We start from the raw sequence: 23,428 nt of genomic DNA, 5'->3' as shown, positions 1-23,428 counted from the left end.
TCTCCCGTCGCGCTTTCCGTGAGCCTTCGGGAGCGAGTGCGCCTGCGCGCCGTCCTCTCCGCGTGCCTCGCTGCTGTCCTCAACGCCGGCCGGCGGCCCTACGGTTCCTGTGGCGCTTCCCGCCCGGCTTCTAGGCTCGGCAGCGCACGGGCCGGCGGCATGTCGCGGCGGCGGCACAGCGACGAGAACGATGGTGAGTGCCCTCGGCCGGCCGCCGAGGACGCGTCCAGTGGAGCTGAGTTGGGCTTAATTGGTCTTTGGGTCTGTGGGAAGGGACTGGAAGCCCGTCCCCCCGTGCGCATTCCGGGGGCCTTGGAGGGAAGGGTGTGCACCGCGCGGCTGAGCCTGGGCGGCTTCGGACAGCGATGCCAACTCCCCGCCCCTTGGGGAAAGGAGGCCTGGCAAGTCCCTGAACAGATCCTTGGTCTCTAAGGACTCCTGGATCTGGTCGTGCGCCGAGGATCAGGAAGTGCACCCGTGCCTGGGCTGCCGCCTCTTATTGTCAGTGTCGGGGACCCAAAGACCCGGTGCTTGTTTTAAATCCTCAAAGCTGCACGTGAAACAGGTTCACGAAGACTTCACCAAAAGAAAAGGAACAAAACCTTGACCGAGATCTGATGAAGTGCATGCAGTCTGAACTCCACACCTGTTAGTCATGTGATTTGCCCTCTTTTAAACTGCAGGGAGAAAATTTTGTCTGTTTTCCACACCCAACAGATCACTAGTAAACAAACCCATGTAGTTACATTAGATTAGTCTTAAGCATGTTTTTCCCGTGTAAGAAAGAGTGCAGGAAAACTAACAGAAGACCAGAGGTTCTCGGGACCTTTTGGAATGGTTGTGTTTATGAAGGTCATGATGTTGTAATCGTAAAATTAAGAATAATTTTGCTAGTTTAAACAGAGAAAAGCTTGCTTTATGTAAAGCATTAAAACCAATGGAGAACACACAGCCATATACAAAGGAGTGAAACTAAAGAGTAATTCTTTTTAGTGTTTTTTCCTTAAAGAGAGTGTATCAAAATAGTTGAAGCAAGATTTTGGAGCCAGAGCATTTAGGTCAAAGGCAGACCCTGCTATTTATCTACTTTGTGATCTTGCCCAGATTGTATAACTTCCTTAAACTTTAGTCTGTAATACAGAAGTAATGATATTTATCTCTTCTGATTTTGTGAAGGTTAAATGAATACATGTACCCATGTACCCGAGCTATTTATTATCTGTTAATGCTTCAGAAGTGATAAAAACTAGCAGGTACAGTAAGAGAAAAAAAAAAAACAGAATAGAAATTTTAAATTTAATGTGTTCTCCACTAACATTTTTCTCTCCTGAACTGTGGAGGCAGTTAGGGATAGAGGCAGAATCACATGTATTTAGTTTTAGCACTGAAACACCAGATTTCTGCAAGGGCAGGACTTGAGAGAATATTCTAGCCCAGCCTTCTTATCAGACACCCAATTATCAGTGCTCTTACAGCAGCAAGAGCAAGTCCAGGGCTTTCTCCATTGTATAAGTGTAATTGATGCTTTGAATTTTAACATGAGGCTTCTTGTACAAGATACAGAAAATATAGTTTGTGTATGCTATGTATTTGACTAATCAAAAACTTATCTGTTTGAAGTAATCTCTTGTGTTTTAGAGAAATTTTAGCCCTTTCTTCCCCCTTTTCTTTGCTTATTTGATGTTTTCTTTTCTCGATCCATTATGTCCATCTCACTTGTAGGGCATTCCTAAAGGGAGGGAAGATGTCACCAGCGGGCAATCTGGAAATTGGAATGTGAATATGTGGAAAATAATTTGCTTTGGTTAGTAGGAGGCTTGCAGGGGTTTTTGGAATTGGCGCCTCTTTTACTCCAGCTAGAAGCTAAATCATTATTCATTTTGATCATGTAGGATCTTCCAAGTAAATAAGACAAAGACATGTAAAGAAGGTCATTATTATAGTGGTCTATAACCTTCCTTAAACAAAGGTTTTTATGTTGAATAGTTTAGTAGTGGAGAGGCAGTTAGTAAGTTCCTCTTAATAATATGCTAAATCTAGAATTTTTGTAAATTGCCATAATTTGTATAATGATCCACTATGGTTTACCCTAAACAGTGATCTGAATCAAATATATTGGAAGCTTTTCTTAAATTTACTTTGGCATCTACTAATTTGTTTTTAAATAAGAAGGAAGTTTAACTATTATAGAAATGCTTTTAAAAGTAGGGTAGGAATTACTTCAATCAGAATTAAATGGGTGTATCTGAGCATTGTTGGACTCTTACCAGCTCTTAACAGTCACTGACCACTCTGACTTTCCATATGCTTGACTATGTACAGTAAGCCAATGCATCTACAGGTTTTGCATCTGGATTCAACCAGCCATGGTTGAGAGATATTTTGGGGAAAAACTGTATTAGTACTGAATGTGTATTCTCTTTTCCTTGTCATTGTTTCTTAAATAATACAGTATAATAACTGTTTACATAGCATTTACATTGTATTAAGTATTAATCTAGAGATAATTTAAAGTATGTTGTGTAGGTTATATGCAAATACCATACCATTTTTTAATGAGAAACTTGAGCATCCTCAAATTTTGGTCTGTGGGAGGGGGAGTGATATCCTGGAACAGGAACACCTTGGATGGACTGTATTGTCAGTCAGTTTAGGACTTGCCAGGTAAGTCTCAACTACTTGTAATACAGTGGTAGACAATAAAAAGCTGGATCTTCCCTTTTAGTATGGAGAGACAAAAACAAGTATATATTATAATATGGTCACAAGAAGTTGGTCAGGGAGCACTTTATTGAGGATGGCATCTGATCAAGTACCTGCAGGATATATGGGAGAAAGCCATATGCTCTGTGGGAAAAAGCAGTGGTCCAAACAAAGGGAACTCTTCAGTTCAAAGACCTTAAGTCTAGGACATTCCTGTCATGTTCACCAAATAGCAGAATGGCCAGTGTTGCTAGAATGGAGTGAATGAGGTGGACCTTACGAGAGATAAGAGCAGAGAAATAGCAGAGCGTCAAACCTTTCAGACCTTATGGGACAATTGTAAAATATTTCTTTGTTGAAACTAGCTTATCCAAGATTCATGGAGACAGGTTGAGACCACTATAATAATGAAGTTCATGTAGTAATTTATAGACAAGGAAAGGGATATCCTAAATGAAAATAATACATATAGATATTAGTCCAGTGCTAAATCTAACTCATTCCTTAAATTCCTTATAAATGTCTCTGAAGCTTTTCAGTTACTGTAGAATGTGCATTTAATAGGTATTAAATGCATTTGTTTTGTTTTGTTATGAATGGATTTAGAGTGTTAAATTTGCCAAAAAAAACCATTGGACCTAGAGTTAGACAGTTACTGATTTTTTTTTTTTTTTACTTAATTATGAAAGAAAAAATGAATAGAGTGAAGAAGTTGTTATTTTGCGAAGAATATACTTTAAAAATTGCTGGTTATCTCTGTACAAAACCTGCAGGGTCAAGATATATTGCTTATTAATTTTTAAAATTTTACTTTATTTTACAGGGTTTCTACTTTGTGGGTTCAAATTTTTTTGTAGCACATGTAATTCTAATAAGAATGTAGAAGTAGTACAATGTATTTATATAAGATTAGGATGGAGAAGCTGTCAGTGATTATAGCTCATAGATAGAGTGCTTGCCAAGCTTGTATGGGTTTGATCCCCAGCACCCCTCAACACCCACCCCCAAAGGGAGAAGTAGTGATAAATAAAATAAAACAGGATTGCCTACTAGTTTATTTGGGCAAAATTTATTTCGTGTATTAAGGCCCTTTCAGGTGGGTTTTAATAAAGAACAGTTTTTCATTTCTATGCTAGCCAAGTCCATCCAAGTGAAGTAGCAGTATATAACTTTAACATACATTATAAGGTTTTTATATAGTGATGTTTTACTATAAAATCTGTTTTTGCTTTGGAGCTACCATAGTCATGTTTTCTTGAGGGTACATGAAAAAAAAATCAGTTAATTGCCCAAATAGTGTTTTTAATTAAGGTGCTTCTCTGCTCTCACCCAGGTTTTGTTCTGAATTCAGTATCTGGTCTATAAATTCAAATTGTTTGTAGTGCCCCCCTCCTTCACCATATTCTCTGAAAAATCAGATCAGAGTGGAATGTCTCTTTCCTCTGTACCTTCTGCCTCCTCCCATTCTCCAGTTAACTCTTAAACCTTTATTTAGCTGAAATGAAAAGATTTGTAGTTGAGAGAGATTACTGTGCACCTGCATTTTCTCGTTGTTCCTCAGAATTTTTCCTTCTCTCTCTTTAGCATTTTTTTCCCTTTGTCAAGCATATATGAGGGCCTGGGAAGTTTGTTTTAAAGAAAGATATGATTCCAAACTGGACAAGCCAGGCAGATAGTTAAGTTAGGAAGGCTGTGGAGATGAGATAAAATGTTTGCAAATTAAATGGGCCAGAAAGAAGGGAACAGTGTGGTTAAGCTTTAAAAACTAACAATAAAAAACAACTGTTCTCATTCAGCTGGTTTACAGCATCTGCATTCCTTCAACTTCACTGAAATCTCGTTCTGAAGAATCCTACTAGTATATTCTGCTTTCTAGAACAGAGTTTTTCAACATCAGCACTATTGACATTTGGGGCGGGATTGTTTGTTGTTTGGCGATGTCCTCTGTAGTGTGGAATGTTTAGCAGCATCCCTGGCCTCCAACCACAGATACCAGTTGGATTCTACCAGTTGTGAAAACTAAAAATGTCTCTGGAGATTACTACCCAACTGAGAAGCACTGCTCTAGAAGGAGGCTGTTTTAACATCCTGACAGTTTGTGCAAACATTGCGTCAAATAGGCAATTTTTTTCCCTTAGCGAATGAATCTTGGGAAAAAAAGACCTGTTCAGTTTTTAGGTAGTCAACTTTTAATAGATGTTTTAATGTTTACTTAAGAGTCAGAGTCACTGATCCCTCTGTGCCATACGTGTCCACAATGTTACACAGGCAGATATCTCCAGGAATACCTCTCAGCTATCCCTCTATATCCATGTTATACTTTTTGTGGCATTATTCCTTGAAAATTATATTCAGTGGTTATTCAAACCATATCATAATGGAAATTAAGAAAATAGGAATTCAAAACACTGTATGTACCCTTTTATAATACATTCCTCTAGCTATCAGGACAGTAGTAGATTTCATTTAAATTAAGTTCATATGGTATCTGAAGATTATTTCAGTCATTGAAGAGAAACAGAATATTTAAGGGCTGTGTTTTATGAGAAGCACCATACATTTTCAACCAAATATTCCAGAGGAGGCAAGTGAGGATTATAAACTCTATAAGAATAGTTCAATTCTATTAGATGTTCAGGTATGAAGGAAATCAAAATTATACATATATGTAAATGTATATATGCATAATATACATTTACATACATATAAAATTTATACACACATATATAAGTCTTCTATGTAACCCAGTATCCAACTGTAGGTGTTCATTATTAAGACAAATTACCAGCACAGTTACAGACTGTTTCCTTGTCCTATGCTGTCCTAATAAAGAAATTGCTGGAAGTTAAAAATTAAAATTGTATTAGACTAGTCAACGTTGTTTAGCAACAAAATTATGTTTCATACACAATGGTATTATTTTAATTTTTTAAGTCTTAATGTATTTCACAAAAGGATTCAGATGCCTCTCTTGATTTCAAAGAAAATGGTAAGAAATCACTAGCAACAAAGGTAAACCTGAACAATAGTCCGTTCAGAGCTTGAAGTTGATTTGTAGCACAGCTTCGTTAGGTTAGAATTCTTCAGCAATAAACAGGACAGATGGTTAGTAATGATTTCACCTTAGTATATCAGATCTTTGAATGATAAAGTTTTAAAGAAATCTTAAATTTTTATCTTCTCTTTCCCCAACTTTATACCACAGTTTTCTTTATTTTATTTTTTGTAGTTGTTTATTTTATTTGTTTATTTTTATGTGGTGCTAAGGATTGAACTCAGTGCCTCACACATGCCAGGCAAGTGCTCTGCCATGGGCTATAGCCCCAGCCCCCACAGCTTTCTTCTTTTAACCAAAAATTTCCAAAGCATTCATCCTAGTTTTCACCTTTACAGTTTATGTAATAATTAATTTATATCATTAGATTAACAATACTACTCTACTTGTGCTAGTAATAAACAACTGAGGATCAGTAAACAAGGTAAATAACTAAAGTTGAAAGAATGGAAATAGCAGTACCTGAGCATTCTGACTACTAGTATAGCATGTTGTTGATGCCATTCTAGCCTGTACACAGAAATGGACATGGCTACTGCGTTGTGTAGTTCCATGGATGCTTTTTATACAACTTAGCATAAACACTGCCTCCTGGAGTTATGATTTATGGTGGCCCTGAGGATTGGGACTCTTGCTTAATGTGGCATAGTTAGAAATGGAGGATCAGATAAGAACTTGAACTCCAGGTCAAAACAAAAGTAGAGTGTCGTATAAGAGATTAAAGACTAAAGATATGAAATGAAATTTGTGATAGCAGATTCATCATGTAATGTTAAATATTTTTATGTTGCTGAAATAGGTGGACAGCCACACAAAAGGAGAAAGACCTCTGATGCAAATGAAACTGAAGATCATTTGGAATCTTTAATATGCAAAGTAGGAGAAAAGGTATGCACCATGATAGGCATAGGCTACAGTGGGTTTAGGTTTCTGGTTGTGCTTTGATTAATTTCTGCAACTGAAAACTAGATGATCTTAAGTTTTAGGCAAGTCTTGTATTGCCATGCCTCTGTATCCCAAAGTGAATGCATATTGAAACTCATGGGATGCAGATTATTTTGAGTTTTGGGTAATTAGTGATTTTCATGGATAATCCTTAGAAGGGACCTAGGGAGTAGTTTTCTCACTTTATAAATGACCTAAATTAGACCTGGATCCTTAATGATACTAATTTCCTAAAGTCACACAATGAATTAGTAAGATGGAATAGAGCTTATGGTATTCTCCATTTCTAATACTTACTCTCCTTAGACTGCATATTTTTAAATTTTCATTCATTCTTTTTTGTGGATTTCTAAAGACAGATAACTACCTGAATTGATTTATAGTCATCTAGAAAATTTTTATTTTAATTCATTCATTGATGAGTAGTTGATAGATACTTAATGTGATGTCCTCTACAGAGTGCCTGCTCTTTGGAGAGCAACCTAGAAGGCTTGGCTGGTGTTTTGGAAGCTGATCTTCCTAACTACAAGAGCAAGATCTTAAGGCTTCTTTGTACAGTGTATGTATGCAAAAGATTTATGAATCCAGGTGATAATGTATTATCTACTCTTAAATGCTTTGGGAAATGTTCAAAAGATGTGTTTATATTCCATATATCATTGGCTTTCTGTTGGGAAATTTGTACAAATGAAATGACCTCTGGTCTTTGAACTCTTTTTTAAGGGGTAAATAGAACTGAGATTGAGCATTTTCCTTATGCTTTGTTACTTAGAACTTTAGAATCATTAATTGACTTCCATTAATAAAGTAGATGCTTCCTCATTCAGAGATTATTTTTTAAAAGCATATGTGTATAAAACAGAATTTAGCTTATGTTTTTTTAAATCAGAAGTACCAAACAATTTTGAGAACAAGTAATAGCCCTTTATGGAAGACTGAAAATGCTTTTTTGAAGCTATTAACAAGCATAATCTTTCTCTGAATTAGGTTATTTCGGTTATTTTAAAATATTCTTAAGTGCTAACAACTCATTTTTTTAAATTTAAAAATTATATATAGAGTGAAACTATCAGTGGGTTTCATTTAAACCTCTTAGTTAAAGTATAGTTAGATTTTTACTTTTTTTAAATAGAATCCATTTAATATTTGGGAAGACATATTCTTAGATTAAAAAACTATTAAGAAGATCATTTTGCTACAGTTATCCATAAGATAACCTTCTGTTTTGAAATTACTTTTACAGAGACAAATAGCATTTATTTTTAAACTCTGTTGGAAGTCATGTTTAAGTCTGAGCTGGTATTGCTTGGCAGTGTTATTTTCTAATTTTGGCTTTGAGAGGTCTTCGGGGAGCATGGCTTACTGTCAACACAAGTATTTTCTTAAGACCTAAATTGTCTCTAATATTCTGGCTAGTACCTTAGGAAAACATAAAAGTATATCAGAATCTTTTCTCTGCTGAACTATCATGAGTTTTACTTGCTTCTCTTTTTTGAGCTATTTTCTAAAGGCTGCCAGACTTAGGAAGCAGCATTTGCTTTTCTTAATCCTTTTTTAAAATTGTGATCCTTTTCGCTACTTTATCGAATTAACTTTAATGAAATCAACATACTTGGAGTAAGTAACTGAAATGTAACAAAATTTTAACCATATTAGTTTACCATGTTAAGAATTCTACAGTTTAACTGATAGGAACTTAGTTGAAATTCATTTAATTTTTTTGTTTTATTAAATAAGCGAAGAATTTTAGTCCCATGACATTTGGTTAGCTAACTTTAGAAACTCAGAATGCTTTGTTCCCTTAATGATTCTGTATTAAAGAAACTTGATTCATCCAGCATTTTTATGATACTTTACCATGGAAACCATTTTATGTGGAATTGTTATTCGATTCCACTAAACACATTTGAAGGGAAACTGGTCTAGTATTTTTATTTCAGGGTGATAATTTCACAGTGAAACTGTTCTACTCTGTGTGTGTGTGTGTGTGTGTGTGTATTTGTGTGTTTTTTTATTGGAGTTGGGACCCAAGCCCTTGCACATGCTAGCAGGTTGTCTGCCTCTGAGCTACAGTCCCAGCATGTTTTACTTTCTTAATTCTTGGATTAACTAGAATCAGAAAAAAAAAATTGTTGGGCCACACATGCAACTCTTCTCAATGACTTGTATGACAGTTCTGAAGTGGGTTTAAAAACATAGTTAAAAATAATCTCATTCCTAAGTTAATGGGATGATAAAAGGTTTATATGAAATTCAACAACTTAACAATGCCATTGTTTGGGGTCTTCTTGTTGTACGGGTTCTCAAATCAGTGCACGTCTGTTACCTGAGAAGCTGACAATTTATACAACATTAGTTGGACTGCTAAATGCCAGGAATTACAACTTTGGAGGAGAATTTGTAGAAGCCATGATTCGTCAACTTAAAGAATCATTGAAAGCAAATAATTATAATGAAGCTGTATATTTGGTAAGTTATTACTTTGTACATTGTGACTTAGTGTTAGAATGGAAGGAAGGGGTGAGCTATAACCAACTAATTTATCCTTTCTCTTGAGATACAGGGCCCTATTCACCCCATTGGCTGCTCTTTTGAAGAGCATTCTCAATTAAAGGTACTACAGAGCACAGTACCCAATCTAGCAGCATATTTTTATTTACTCTGATTCCATGGTGACCTTCCTGCAGCATGATCATTTTCCTTTGTTCCTTAATTTTTTTGTGTTTCTAAGGATTCTGACCTCACTTTCCTTTCAACTTTGTCTCCTGAATCATTCTTATTCACTCTTATAGCTTTATAAACCAAATTAATTTTGACAGTGCCCCCAGAACTGAACCGTATCTTTAACTTCACCATTTCTTCTGAATTCCAGACCTCTGTCCCAAATTTTATCTGTATAGCCCTTAAGATAACTTTACCTGCAATTCCTTAAATTAATGTATTGTTTACACCCCATTTCCTTCTTTCCTCTCCCAACTCACAGTGGCCACTGTCTGCTGGGAAACTCTTCTAGAAAACTAATTATTAGTTTTTTTCTTCCCTTGCCTTCTTACACTAAGTATTTCTAAGCCCTGCCAATTCTGCCTCCTAAAATGATCTGAAATCCATCCCTTTTTTGTCTCTAGGGTCTTCTGTCATATTTCATGCCTTCATGCTCTTAACAGACTCTTAACTGAAGTTTTTGCATCTAAATTTTTTGCCTTTGAGTTTACTTTCTATACTTGCACCAGAGTCATCTTTCTATAACTAGGCTTTGCTTATCTTAATCACTAGCTAAAACTTCATTTTCTACCTGTTGTCTACAGTAGGTACTGTGCACAAAATTATTCATTGGTTGAAGGAAGGAAATATTAGAACTCGTGTTAATATTAGAACTTGTGTTAATCTTTAATAGGAGTGGAATTAAGCCCTACTAATACTTAGAACAGATTGGCAATGATCATAAATAAATATGCATGTGGGAGATCAAAATCTTTTGTACTGGGCACATAATCAAAAACCCTTGACTGAGCACAATGGTGCACTCCTTGAATCTCAGCAATTCAAGTGGCTGAGGCAGGAGGATCACAAGTGCAAGACCAGCCTCAGCAATTTAGCAAGGCCCTTAATGGCTTAGACCCTGTCTCAAAATAAAAAGGGCTGGGGATATAGCTCAGTGGTAGAGTGTCCCTGGGTTTAATTTTCAGTACAAAAACCAAAGCAAAACCTTAGACATCCATCAGTATAGGATTAAAGTTCATATTCTTTAACCTGACCTTTTATGATTGCCTCAGTTTGTTTCTCTCTCTTTGACTCCCATATCCTCTCCATATTTATCAAAATTACTTGCAGATCCCTGGGCACACCTTGTTTTTAAACCTCACTGCCTGGAATTCCCTCCTTGCATACCACTAGAGTAGTACATCCTTTATGATGTAGCACAACTATTACCTCCTTTATGGTGCCTTTCCCTGCTCCTTTTGTTGCTGTTCCTAAGGTACTTTTAAATTTACTTTTAGTCTAAGAGTCACCTCTGTGTTAAGATTGTGCTTGTATCAGTAGACTGAGTCTCTTATAACAGAATCTTTAATAGTATTTAAGAGTAGCACATAAGGATACCCAATAAATATTTTTAATAATTTCCACTTCTATAGTTAAATGAAAATTGTTCATAGCCAAACAGAAAAGGAAATTTTGTAGGTTAAAGTAGCTAGAATATTTTACAGTCTGGGTTCTTAATGTAATAGCATGGAAACCTGTAAATTCAGATTCCTGTCCATCATGGTGTCTTTATTACAACTCTTCAACTCTGCTATTTTAACACACAAGCAACCCATCAATAAATAACTGAATGAACTTGACCATGTTCCAATAAAAGTTCATTTATGGGTAATGAAATTTGAATTTCATATAATTTGTTTGTGTCTACACACACACACACACACACACACACACATCCCAGTATTAAAAATCTAAAAGCCTTTTTGGTTCCAAGGCTGTGCAAAAACAGGTAGTAGGCTAAATTTAGCTCTTGGGGTATAGTTTTTCAAACTGGGTTTTAGACCATACAAGATTGCTTATTTTGTAATTATTTATGAAGGACATTGAAATTTAATAGCAGAAATTGTTTGCCCCAACAGGTCCGTTTTTTATCTGATCTTGTGAATTGTCATGTGATTGCTGCCCCATCAATGGTTGCCATGTTTGAAAATTTTGTAAGTGTAACTCAGGAAGAAGATGTACCTCAGGTAAGAACAACACGTATGCTGAATCTTGTCCCTATAGTACTATGTTATGATTTTTTTCACTTGTAACCCTTTGGCAATAAACAAAAGGTAATGACAGCAGATGATCACACTATAAATGCTTAATCAAAAGGTAAGTCACCTGACATACTGATGGGTTCTCTTGACATTTGTATGTTAATTCAAATTATTCTGTCTACTAAGATTAGAATATCTGGAAATGCTCTGAATGAGCCAAATGTCTTATTTAAACTCTATTAAATAACTTCTATAGGAATTCATTTTAAAATAAATAAGATATGAATGAAAATTTACTAGCACTTATTTAAACTTACCTTTCTAAAAATTCTTTAGGTGCGACGGGATTGGTATGTGTATGCATTTCTGTCATCTTTGCCCTGGGTTGGAAAGGAGTTGTACGAAAAGAAAGATGCAGAGATGGACCGCATCTTTGCCAACACTGAAAGCTATCTTAAGTAAGGGCACAGCTCATAGTACTCTTTGCTATTTAGATAAAGGATATCTTACTAATATAATAAATGTATGATATTTTATGTTAGGAATACCAATTGAGTTTCATCTCTTAAGAAAGCTACGAGTTTCTGAAGGCATTCTCTAGGTAATCTCACTACTATTGTAAAACTCAGACCTCAAAATAAGCAAATAAGTTTGCATACTTTACCAGTGCAAAAGAGTTGCTTATTAAAAAGCTGCTTTTATAAATGGTTGTAAAAGGTATAAACACCCTAGTAAAATAGTTGCTCAAATGTTAGTGTGCATAAGAGTTACTTAAAATTCTCAGACCCTAACCCTCAGACCTAGTGAATTGTGTTATTTAGGAGAGAGGTTTGGGCATCTGTATTACAAATATATTCTGCAAACAGAAAACCGCTGCCCTAACACATGTTTATTTCATAAAAGTTAATCCTAAACCAAGTCCTTGAAACAGCAGTTCTCTAATCTTCCACCCAGCTTACATTTCTTCAGCAATATGACATTTTAATTTCAATAGTCCCATCTTTCTACTGCCTAACCCTCCCAAGTCATTATAAATGTCTTGGTTTATCTTGTTAGCTATAATATTAATAATAGATAGGCCTTGTTAATAAACTTTGGTTTAATTGACCAGCAGCATGATATTGGTTATATCTCTTAAAGTGTTCACAAATTAATTTTGTTGTATGATTTTCTGCCTATTAATAGGTACTTCTTTGGATACTGTGTTAATATTTGTTTTATTGGTTACAAATAAAGTTAAAAGAAGTCTAAAAGAATCTCTTTATGTATGCATATATAAATCTCTTTCCTCATTTTTATACAGATAGTCCAGTAGATACATGTGTTCTTCACTTGCTTTTTTTCCTTAATATAATATGGATTTGTTGTGTAAAAGTATATAGCTCTACCTCATTCTCTTTAACAGCTGTATATTATTCCACTGTTTTAAGGTACCATGATTTCTTTTAACCAGTTCCTTGTTGGTGGACATTTAAGTTATTTCCAGTCTTTCATTATTATAAATAATATGTCAGTGAATGTTCTTGTATATATGTCTTTGTGTACACGTACATTTATGGGGAATGTGAATTCTTAGAAATGGCAATGTTGGGTTGAAGGTTGTGAACAATTTAAATTTTTATTGATTCAGTAAAATTGCCTTCCAAAGAGATTATATTCTTCCAAAGAGAATGTACTAATTAACCTCTCTGCCACCAATGTTTGAGATTGTAAATTTATCTGGTGTCTTGATGATTATGCCACGTTATAAGACTAAATTGATGTATGTTTGCTGATCTGATAGATAAAAATGTTATTTAAATGCTTTAATTTGTGTTTTATTGATAACCACTGAGTGTTTTTTCCTATTTTGAAAGCCTAAATATAGACTTTCATTTTTATCATTAGGAGACGCCAAAAGACTCATGTGCCCATGTTACAGGTTTGGACTGCTGATAAACCACATCCCCAAGAAGAGGTAAATTGATTTCAGTCTCTAGTGATAACAAACAGCTCTTCAGTAGATTCTCTTCTCTATAGTGGACTTAAGTCATTTCATTTGTATACCATAGCTAGTTTTCCACGTTCCATGGCAGGTATTCAGTTCCTCATATCACTAGCCATAGAAACGATATTTAATAAGTGTTAGCATGTACTTGAAACATTCCCTTGTTCTGTGAGATTCTAGCTATCACAGAGTCATATATGCATCTACATATATATGACAAAATAACATTTTATACAAGTAAAAACAAAAACTTTGTGCCATTGTTTTGTACCATACATAATTATAAGTAAGCTTACTTTTGTGTTCTATGTGTTAAGAGGATAGTGATTTTTTTTTATTTTGTCTAGTCAAAATGTTATTTATATTAATTATTAAAAATTAATCTGTCTTTAGTATTTAGATTGCCTGTGGGCCCAGATTCAGAAATTGAAAAAGGATTGCTGGCAGGAACGGCACATCCTAAGACCTTATCTTGCCTTTGATAGCATCCTCTGTGAAGCACTACAGCACAACCTGCCTCCTTTTACACCACCACCTCACACTGAGGATTCAGTGTACCCAATGCCAAGGGTCATCTTCAGAATGTTTGATTACACAGATGATCCTGAGGTATGTGACCAGTTAAAAATCCTAGAAAGGGGGTGTGAAGGGGATGCATTGCATTCTACTTGTGGTTTAATCCTGTTTTACTTATGCCTGAGATACCTTTCCAGTAATTTTTATCTATTAGAGTTGGTGACAATGCAGGTAAATTTTAATTTCATAAATGATAATCACCTCATTCTATAAGAAATTATATTTAGCATATATAAATAAATTAGAGGGACAGCATAGTGTGCAATTTAAGAGGGTAGTTTGAAGGCCAGATTAGATTGCATTTTAATCCTATTTAATAATATTTAATCCAGATACTATTTTGTAATCTTGGCTGAATTATTTAGTCTCTCTGTGCCTCAATTTCTCTAAAAGAATAGTAAATGTATTTATCTCTTATCGTTGTTTGGATTGAGTTATTAACATGTAAAAAGTGACATGATGACCTCAATAATTGTAGCTATTATTCTTAATAAGGTTTCTTCAAGAAAAATACCTACTTTTAGAGATTGTCCCTATCTATATGTATCTCAGCTTGCCTTAAGTTAATAATTGTGTAATTATTAAAAATAAGTACTAAAAAAATAAGACCCAAAGATTAGTATAAACTGATACATTAGTCATCTTTTTTTGTTGCTGTGACCAGAATACCCAAAAAGAACAACTTGGAGGAGGAAAAGTTTATTTTGGCTCACAGTTCCAGAGGCTTAGTCCATGGTCAGTCAGTTCCATTTCTCTGGGCTCAGGGTGAGACAGAAAATCATGGTGGAAGGGCATGACAGAGGGAAGCTGTTCAGGACATGGTGCAGGGGAAGAGGCCTGCAGGGAAGAAGAACCCTTCAGGACAAGCTCTCAGTGACCCACCTCCTGCAGCCACTGTGAATTTGTTTACAGTTAACTACCTAGTCATTCCATTCAAACTAGGATGGTCTGATGGGGTTACAGCTCTCAAAATCTAATCACTTCATCTCTGAACATACTTGTGTTAGCATAGGAGCTTTAGGGGGACACCTCATATTCAAACCATAACAGCTGACTTCATCATTCTTACCATATTCTTTATTATGAAGTTAAGTTGTTGGCAACCATTATACAATAAGAGTTTGGAAAATGTATAATTTTGATGTTAATATTTGATTTAAAAATGTGTATTTTTAGCTGTGCATTAATTATTTTGTATCTTTGCACTCATGTTGCTATTTTAGAGTCAGGAAGCAAGCACAGTGATTACTGGATTTGTTCTGAAGAGAAACTTGTCTGGCTAAAGTACCATACTTCTTGTTAGTATATCCCTGTAAGCATGAATCAGTTTCTGATCCTCAGCACAGATGACATTTTGGGTAGACAATTTTTTTATTGTGTGGGGCTGTGCTGTGTATTGTAAGATGCTAAGCAGCATCCTTGGTCTTTACCTTCTAGATGCCAGTTGGCAAGTAATTAATCTCGTATACAAAATTATCAACTGCTGTCCGCTTTGCTATATTCTGTACGTAATTAAACACTTTTAGTCATAACTACATTATGGTCTAATTAGGTATATCTAACTGAATGTCCAGTTTAATTTAAGACTGCTAAAGTCTTTGTAATTAGGTATTTATGCACTGGAAACTAGAATGTAGCCACAAAATTTATTTCTTCGGTGGTGGTTATATGTAATTGGTATTGCCTCTGCAAATGTGCTTACCTGTTTTCTTCCAGAAGAGTATACATATTACTCTAAAAAGAAGATTGGATTACTTTTTTGTTGTGGCCTTTAAAAAGTATTTATTAAAAGATTTTAGGCATTACAGAGATTAAAGCAGAATCCCCAAATCATCATTAAGAAGTCTATTGTATACTCTTTGAACCTGTTTGCTGTACATATACTTACCAAAATGTTGAACAATGTCATTTTGGCAGTACTTTTAACCTTGTTGTAAACAATATATTGATATCTTTCAGTGCATATGTCATTTTTATGTCTGTGGTGTTTGAATGGAATTTTCTTTTAAGGCTTAAAATATAAATCAGACTTTCCAGGGCTAGTAATATGTAGAAGTTACGTTTTATAAAATAATTGGTATGTAAAATGGACACTGATGGCATCTGATGGTATCAGATGTAGAAAAACACTACAGTTGACACTAATTTCATTGTAGGAATATGAACAAAACAATGAAATTTTCTGAAATACAGAACTTTGACACTTCTGAATTTTTATCCCTACCATACAGCATAGTGCCTGGAATATAGTAAATCCTCAAATATTTATTGAATAAATGAAAGAAATCTGTTTTCTAGGTCTGTATGTGTGTATATTTGGGGTTTTTTTGCAGGGTCCTGTTATGCCAGGAAGTCATTCAGTGGAGAGATTTGTTATAGAAGAGAATCTTCACTGTATCATTAAGTCCCACTGGAAGGAAAGGAAGACTTGGTAAAAATTTTCTTTGTGGTATTTTCAGAGGGGGGACAGCAATTTTGATGGTTTAGTAAGAGCAAAATGTATGTTAAGAATATACAACAATCAGTTCGTTTATTCTCCTGATGAATCTTGCTAAAATCAGTCTCCACAAACACTTGAAGTCTCTTTGCCTTCGAAATAGTACTTTGTTGGGTGCTTTATAATAATGTGCCCATGATGACAGTTTTTTTTTTTTAAGAGAGAGATAGGGAGAATTTTTATAGTATTTATTTTTTAGTTTTGGTGGATACAACATTTTTATTTTATTTTTATGTGGTGCTGAGGATCAAACCCAGCGCCCTGCGCATGCCAGGCGAGTGCTCTACTGCTTGAGCCACATCCCCAGCCCAATGCCAGTTTTTTAATGTGGATATTTGCCATACAATATGGAGAACTTGAATGGCGAGCTACTTTTGGTTTGGATGTTATGGGAATAAATGAATACTAGAATAGTTTTGCTCTGATTTCTACCATTTATACACCACACTTTGAAAATTTATTTTTATAAACCAAGACCTTGGAAAATTCAGGTTTAGATGTTAAAGTGGAAAGAAAAATATTTGGGGAATGAATCAATCTATTAAATTAGTAACCTGTTAAATTAGTAGACCTGAATATGCTTCCTTAGTATTATTACTTAAGATTCTTTTTTCTTATGGTAGACAAAATGACTTATGCCATGATTAAGTAATCAAAATCCAGAACATTTCAGAAAAGATTTCCTTCATATCTAAGCACACTTCTTTGGAAATGGCTTGTTTGATTTCTTACCTATCTTTGTTTACTTATTAAGCTTTAATTGTACTTTCTATAGTGCTGCACAACTAGTGAGCTATCCAGGGAAGAACAAGATCCCCTTGAATTACCACATAGTAGAGGTATGCATTCCACATGGCATTTGTTTCTCAATTTTAGTCTTTCTGTTGACTTTAAAGTATAATATACTCTTGGCTTTTTTTTTTTTTTTTTTCCTTGCTACTTGTCAGGCACTGAAAATTAACAGAGGAGCGAGAAAATTGCTGTCAGTTTTGGTGCTCTATTAGCCAAGTTAGTAAAGAAAAAAGAGGAGGTTGAGACCAGTAGCCAAATGGAATTTTGAGTTGCCTATAAATTATTTATATAGTATGCCTTCATTCATGGATAGTTATCATGGATAATGTAAGTTACCTCTAGCCCTGTCAGTACATTGTCCACTTAATAGATGTAAAGTGGCTTACATACTTTAAAATACTGTATCACTCTAGGCAGATAGCGTATCTTTAACTGTGTTTATCTGGCCTCTTAATCAGCATAAACCTGACTAGTACATTATTTCCTGTAACACAGTTAGGGATGAATCCTTATTCTTTATTCTTAGAAATCAAAAGAAAGTTTGGAATTTGGAGTTATAGAAATGCTTTGGACCCCACATTAATTCAGACAAGAAGATGGTGCTGATAGTCCAGATCCTTGAAGAGACCATGTCCTGATAGTTTCCACTTGACACAAGTCATATTGTTTATCTCACTTCTCCTTTATGTTGAAGTTTTTGTGAAAGAGAGCATAGTGGTGGTGTATTATTTAAGTGTCACATTTTATTCATCTTGTATTTTTGTGCTTTTTAAAAAATAGTATGTCTATTCTATCATAAAACTTGTGAGAGAATATACTTATACTGTGAACTTGACTCCGACTTGTCAGTTTAAATGTAAAATATGTCATTTTTAAATCTGTAGAATGTGTAAAAATTTATCAAAGTAAAGTATTGGCGTCAGAGAGATGAGGAGTAAGAGGAAACAATTCTAGGTTGATGGTTCTATAAGGAGGGAGGAAAGCAGAAGTTTCCAAACAAGCATGACAAGGAATTCTTTCACTGCCAAATACATCTAGCATCTGTTTGAAGTAGCAGTACAATAACTTGACTATCTTCTCTTTCTGGTCCTCAGAGTGTACTAAGGATTATTGTCACTTACAGAAATAAAACTCAGTATGTACATCCCTGAATCAACTTAGATACTTCCAGTGTTGGAATTATTGCATACTTGTCAGGGAGGAGTATGGATCAAATAAACATTAATCTTATATGTTCTTATTTGATTGAAGAAAAAAATTCATTTTTGTATTTGTTATAAAAAAGTAATTCTTTTTTCCACATGAGTGCCATGGATTTGAGTTTGAGTTTATTATTACATTAAGGTCTTTCTAATTGTTAAAATGCAACAATAGCAATCGAGTTGAGTTCTGATTCATGATTCTTTTGTAGGTGATCTTTGCGGAACTGTTTCAGCTTCCAGCACCTCCTCACATTGATGTGATGTACACAACACTTCTCATTGAACTGTGCAAACTTCAACCTGGTTCTCTACCCCAAGTTGTATCCTTTGCTCTGTTTTTAAATTTATACTCACTGGACTGGCTTTAAAATATTACTAAATATCTGAGCTAATTTTTCTCAATTTTGTCTTTTTTCCAACTAAGCTTTAGGTTTTAGGAAGGGTGGTTCCAATTTGCCTTGTTTTATAATAGTGGATTCTATCATTTGAATAAGAGAGATGGACTGATACGCACATTGCAATGTTTGTTTACATATAACACCTCCCCCTTGTTATGAAATAGAATATATTGCTGTACCTTAAATGTTCCTTCTGTTCTCCTCCCCAGTAGGGCTCCTTTATTTCTATCCCCACACTGTTCTGACATGATAATCATTCCCTTGCTTTTTAAAATGTAGATTACTACAAATAAGAATGTATACTCTGTAGTTAAGGTTTTTCTATAAGTTAATTAGTATCCATTAATTGTAATATTTAGTTACAATATTGGTATCTTTAAATTTTTAAAAATTTTTGGTCTGCTGTTGCAGAGGAGGTATTACTCTCCCACTATGACTGTGAATTCGCTCATTTCTCTACTTCCGTAGTTTGCCTTGTCTGTTTTGAGTTAATATTATTAGGTTCGTACAAGTTCAGATTTATATCTTTGGCAAAGTGAACTTTTTGTCACTCTGAAATGTCTGTTTTGTTAAATGTTAATAAAGTTTCACCAGCTTTCTTTTTGTTAAAATAATTTTTTTCTTAGTCTTTTTACTCTTTCTGCATCTTTACATTTTTATGTTTTATACACAGCATATAGCTGGAGTCTTTTTGTCTTTTTACTGGGCTCTGTTTGTCATGCCTCTGTTTGTCATTTCTTTGCTGTCATGTCTTTTGTACTACATAAGGAATTTGGGATTTTATTTCATTTTTTCTCCTCTACTAGTTTACAAGTACATACATTTATGCAGTATTCCTGTATACTTTTTGTCATGCATGCTTACTAGTCTTAATTTCTAACCTTTCTCTCAGATTTTAAAAAGATCAGGAAACACTTTCTTTTTTCTTCTTGATTTACATGCTACTCTTAGAACTCAAAGGAAAAAAAATTCTTTCATACAGTAATGTTCATTTAAATGAATATACATATCTGCCACTTTCAGGGATCTTCATTTCTCTTTGTATATCCTAAATTTTTCATCCAACCTTTAGAGAAGTTCACTGCTAGTAGTCTCAACAAATTTTTTTGGTAAAGTTTTTTATTGTTTTCATTTTCTGAAAAATAATTTGGATTTTCAGAGAAAGAGATCTGGGCATTAATGTTCAAAGACACTTGATTTGTAATAGCACAAAACTAGAAATAGTCTAAGCATCCAACAACCCATGAATGGAGAAACAAACTGTTATATCTTTGAAACAGAATACTACTCAGCAGTATAAAGAACAACAGGAATAACAACACAATGCAGACAGCACTTGAATAAATAGAAAAATAATGCCAAGTGAAAGGTATCAAAGAATCTATATACTGTAAATTTACCTAAAATTCTAAAAAATGCAAAATAACAGCAGGCCGGTGGAAGCTTGGGAGAAGGAGAAGAGGAATGGATAATAAAGAAGCAAAATATTCATTATCTTGATTTCATGGACATGTACAGGTCAGATTTATTATGCATCATTGATACTTTATAGCTTTTTAGAAAACAAAAACCAAAAGATCATTTACATGAAAAGATGCTCAAAGTTATGTTTGAGAATTTTCCTTATCTTCAAATTCTCAGCTTGCACAGGCAACTGAAATGTTATACATGCGTTTGGACACAATGAATACTACATGTGTAGACAGGTACAACAATTGCTTATTTCTGTACAGTTATATAAACGTATATAAGGTGCCCACAAAAAATAGGTGCTCAAATTTTATGTTTCTTACCTAAAGAGAATGAATGTTAGTACTATTAGAAGAAGTGAGATAAAGAACTATTAAAAATTAGTTATAATGGAGTTGAGGCTGTAGCTCAGTGGCAGAGCGCTTGCCTAGCATGTGTGAGGCACTGGGTTCAATCCTTAGCACCACATAAAAATAAACAAAGCCATGCTGCCAGTACACAACTACAAAAAAAAAAAAAAAAGTTATAAGATTTGCAGAGAAAAGAGTAAATCACAAGAAAAGAGATAGCTGCAGGTGGGGGTGGGGGATAGTTTTCATTAAGCATAAAATCAAGTTGATCTGTTTGAAAGATTCATAAATTTCTGTTCTAAATTGCAATCATTCTTTTTCCCACTCCCATGTAGGTTTATTAATTGGTTTTCTCATCATCTAAGTAACTTTCAGTTCCGTTGGAGCTGGGAAGATTGGTAAGTGTGGTATGTTTTATCTTTTCCTTTCTCCAGAAGTCAAAAAAATTTAAAAATGTAGTTTAAAGGCAGTCTTTACTGTCTGAAATCTTTTATTTCTTTGATATTAATTTACTATTTATAAGTGGAATAATAAAGAGAAATTATTTTTAATTAGTACGGGTTAGGTATAAGTGCAGACCATATGTAAGAACTTAAACTATATTTCTTCATTAGGTCAGATTGTCTTACTCAAGATCTTGAAAGTCCCAAACCTAAGTTTGTAAGAGAAGTTTTGGAAAAATGTATGAGGTAAGTTCTTCATGTTTTCTCTTTATTTAGGTCTCCTAATTTTGCTGAGAAGATATTTTTCTCTTCTTCGCACTTGATGTGTGATGAGTATCCAGAATGTAATTTGTAAATTCCAAGTATTTGCCCTTAGTCTCTCTTTTTAATTAGGATTTAGGCTTAAAAAAATTAGTCAGCTTTACCATTTGTATCCTATATGAATTAAGCCAGTAAGTTTTACTTTAATGTTCCATAAGATGATATCAAATTCATACAGAAGTTGCTCCCCTGAAATACCAAAAACTCCGTATCCTGTTCATCTAGAGTCCCAAGTTGCTGACATTTTTGGTGTTTGCTCTCATGATCACTCTTTTGCCTCCTCTCTCTGTACCTGTTACAAACAAGAACCAATGATGCACCAATATGGAAGATAACAGGAGCCAGCAGGAGGAGGGCCCATCATCTTTCAACACTTCACAACATATTTCCCCTCCTTCATAGCCAGCAGACCACCTTTCACATGAAAAGTCAGCTCTGGTACAAACTACCATTCAATCCCCAGATAGCATTATAATTTCACCAACAATCCCATCAATTTCTTCCTTTTTCTAGCATAGAAAACGGGGGTAACATTAGTTGTCATTCTCTTTAGAGTCCTTCAGACTTGAACAGTTACTGTTTATCTTCCACGTCTTTGTCAGTGTTAAAGAGTCTCAACCTTGCTTTGACCTTGTTTTCTTGGATCCTTCGGATATTTCCTCCCGAGCTGACTCAGGTCTTACATTGTCGCTTTCAGTCTGTCACCTGAGAAGGCACAGGAATCCAACCAGTGGTGATGTTATCTTGATCAGCTGGTTGTGTCAATGTGCCAGGTTTCTCCTCCTTAAACTCACGATTTTGCCCTTTGTTATTGATTAGCATTAATCACATATTGATTAATATATTTTGGGAAGATATTCAAAATATCTTTTTAGTTGTAGATGGACACAATACCATTTATTTATTTGTTTGTTTGTTTATATATGGTGCTGAAGATTGAACCCAGTGCCTCACACGTTCTAGGCAAGTGCTCTACCACTGAGCTGCAAACCCAGCCCCCTAAGTTATATTCTTGCCTTATTCTTTTTTTTTTTTTTTTTTTTTTAAGATTTCTTTAGTTGTAGATGGATGTAATATCTTTGTTTTATTTATTTACTTTTTTTATGTGGTGCTGAGGATCAAACCCAGTGCCTCACACATACGAGGCAAGCGCTCTACCGCTGAACTACAATCCCAGCACCTCTTATCTTATTCTTCATCAAACCTCCATTCTCCACTAATACTTCCAGCTTTTATCAGCCACCACTACAATGATTGCCAAGTGATGATTCTCTTTGTCTTTTTTTTTTTTAATATATATATGTGGGCATTCTATTAGAACTATCCTTTCTGCCCATTTGTCTGGTCCTTTATTTGTAATCAGGATTAGTGAATTTCTATTTCATCCAATGTGTTACAAACCATTGACTGTTATTATTTATTTTGATGCCTAAATTGTCCCTGTTTTGCCCATGGGAAGTCTGTGTAAGCCCTTTTATTTATTTAAATCACATCCTCCAACATTCTTTGAGCATTTTCTTATTTTCTAGTATAAGATTTTCTAAGCCCATGCGTTGTTTTCTTGACCTCCCCTGGAATCATCCACTCAGATTGCCCAAGTTTCTAAGAATAGAGTATGGTATTTAGGAACCAAGATCTGGGCCCTTGATATGCCCCTTGATATTGGTGCATCATTGGTTCTACGCCCTCTTGGTGAACACATATACACATATGTACATAGTGTATATCTATAAATATTTTTATATCCACCAGTGTGTATGTTTGTGTATCCATCTCTTCAGTGTCAATCTATCATATTCCTTCTAGTTTTTCTCTATGGCATGATTTGTAAATACCTTCTCAGGTAAAAAATGTGGCTCCTGTTATCTTCCATATTTATTTATTTGATGCAATATAATCAGTCTCTCAGCCCTGCAGACTATTTCCTCCACCCTATTCCACTATCAG

At 34.7% G+C, this 23,428-nt stretch overlaps 1 protein-coding gene across 4 annotated transcripts in view; it reads left to right on the top strand.

Moving 5' to 3' along the window:
• The first annotated feature begins 6 nt into the window (after positions 1–6).
• The window catches only part of Ncbp1 (nuclear cap binding protein subunit 1), a 34,613-nt gene continuing 11,191 nt past the window's right edge, over positions 7–23,428 (top strand). The window contains exons 1-14 of one of the 4 annotated variants that reach the window (XM_015492281.2): positions 7–193; positions 6,558–6,646; positions 7,162–7,262; positions 9,016–9,172; positions 11,323–11,430; positions 11,782–11,903; positions 13,333–13,402; positions 13,826–14,041; positions 16,342–16,439; positions 17,281–17,344; positions 18,709–18,819; positions 20,539–20,603; positions 21,053–21,115; positions 21,332–21,406. In XM_015492281.2, coding sequence (XP_015347767.1) covers positions 160–193; positions 6,558–6,646; positions 7,162–7,262; positions 9,016–9,172; positions 11,323–11,430; positions 11,782–11,903; positions 13,333–13,402; positions 13,826–14,041; positions 16,342–16,439; positions 17,281–17,344; positions 18,709–18,819; positions 20,539–20,603; positions 21,053–21,115; positions 21,332–21,406 — 1,373 coding nt within the window. In that variant the 5' untranslated portion in view covers positions 7–159. Of the gene's footprint in view, positions 194–6,557; positions 6,647–7,161; positions 7,292–9,015; positions 9,173–11,322; positions 11,431–11,781; positions 11,904–13,332; positions 13,403–13,825; positions 14,042–16,341; positions 16,440–17,280; positions 17,345–18,708; positions 18,820–20,538; positions 20,604–21,052; positions 21,116–21,331; positions 21,407–23,428 lie in introns of those variants that run through there. The other 3 variants (XM_048783320.1, XM_048783319.1, XM_015492282.2) reach the window with 3 other exon arrangements.

The sequence above is a fragment of the Marmota marmota genome, unplaced genomic scaffold, assembly GCF_001458135.2.
Source record: "Marmota marmota marmota unplaced genomic scaffold, marMar, whole genome shotgun sequence".
Taxonomy (NCBI): domain Eukaryota; kingdom Metazoa; phylum Chordata; class Mammalia; order Rodentia; family Sciuridae; genus Marmota; species Marmota marmota.
This window is presented reverse-complemented; position numbering and strand designations above follow the sequence as displayed.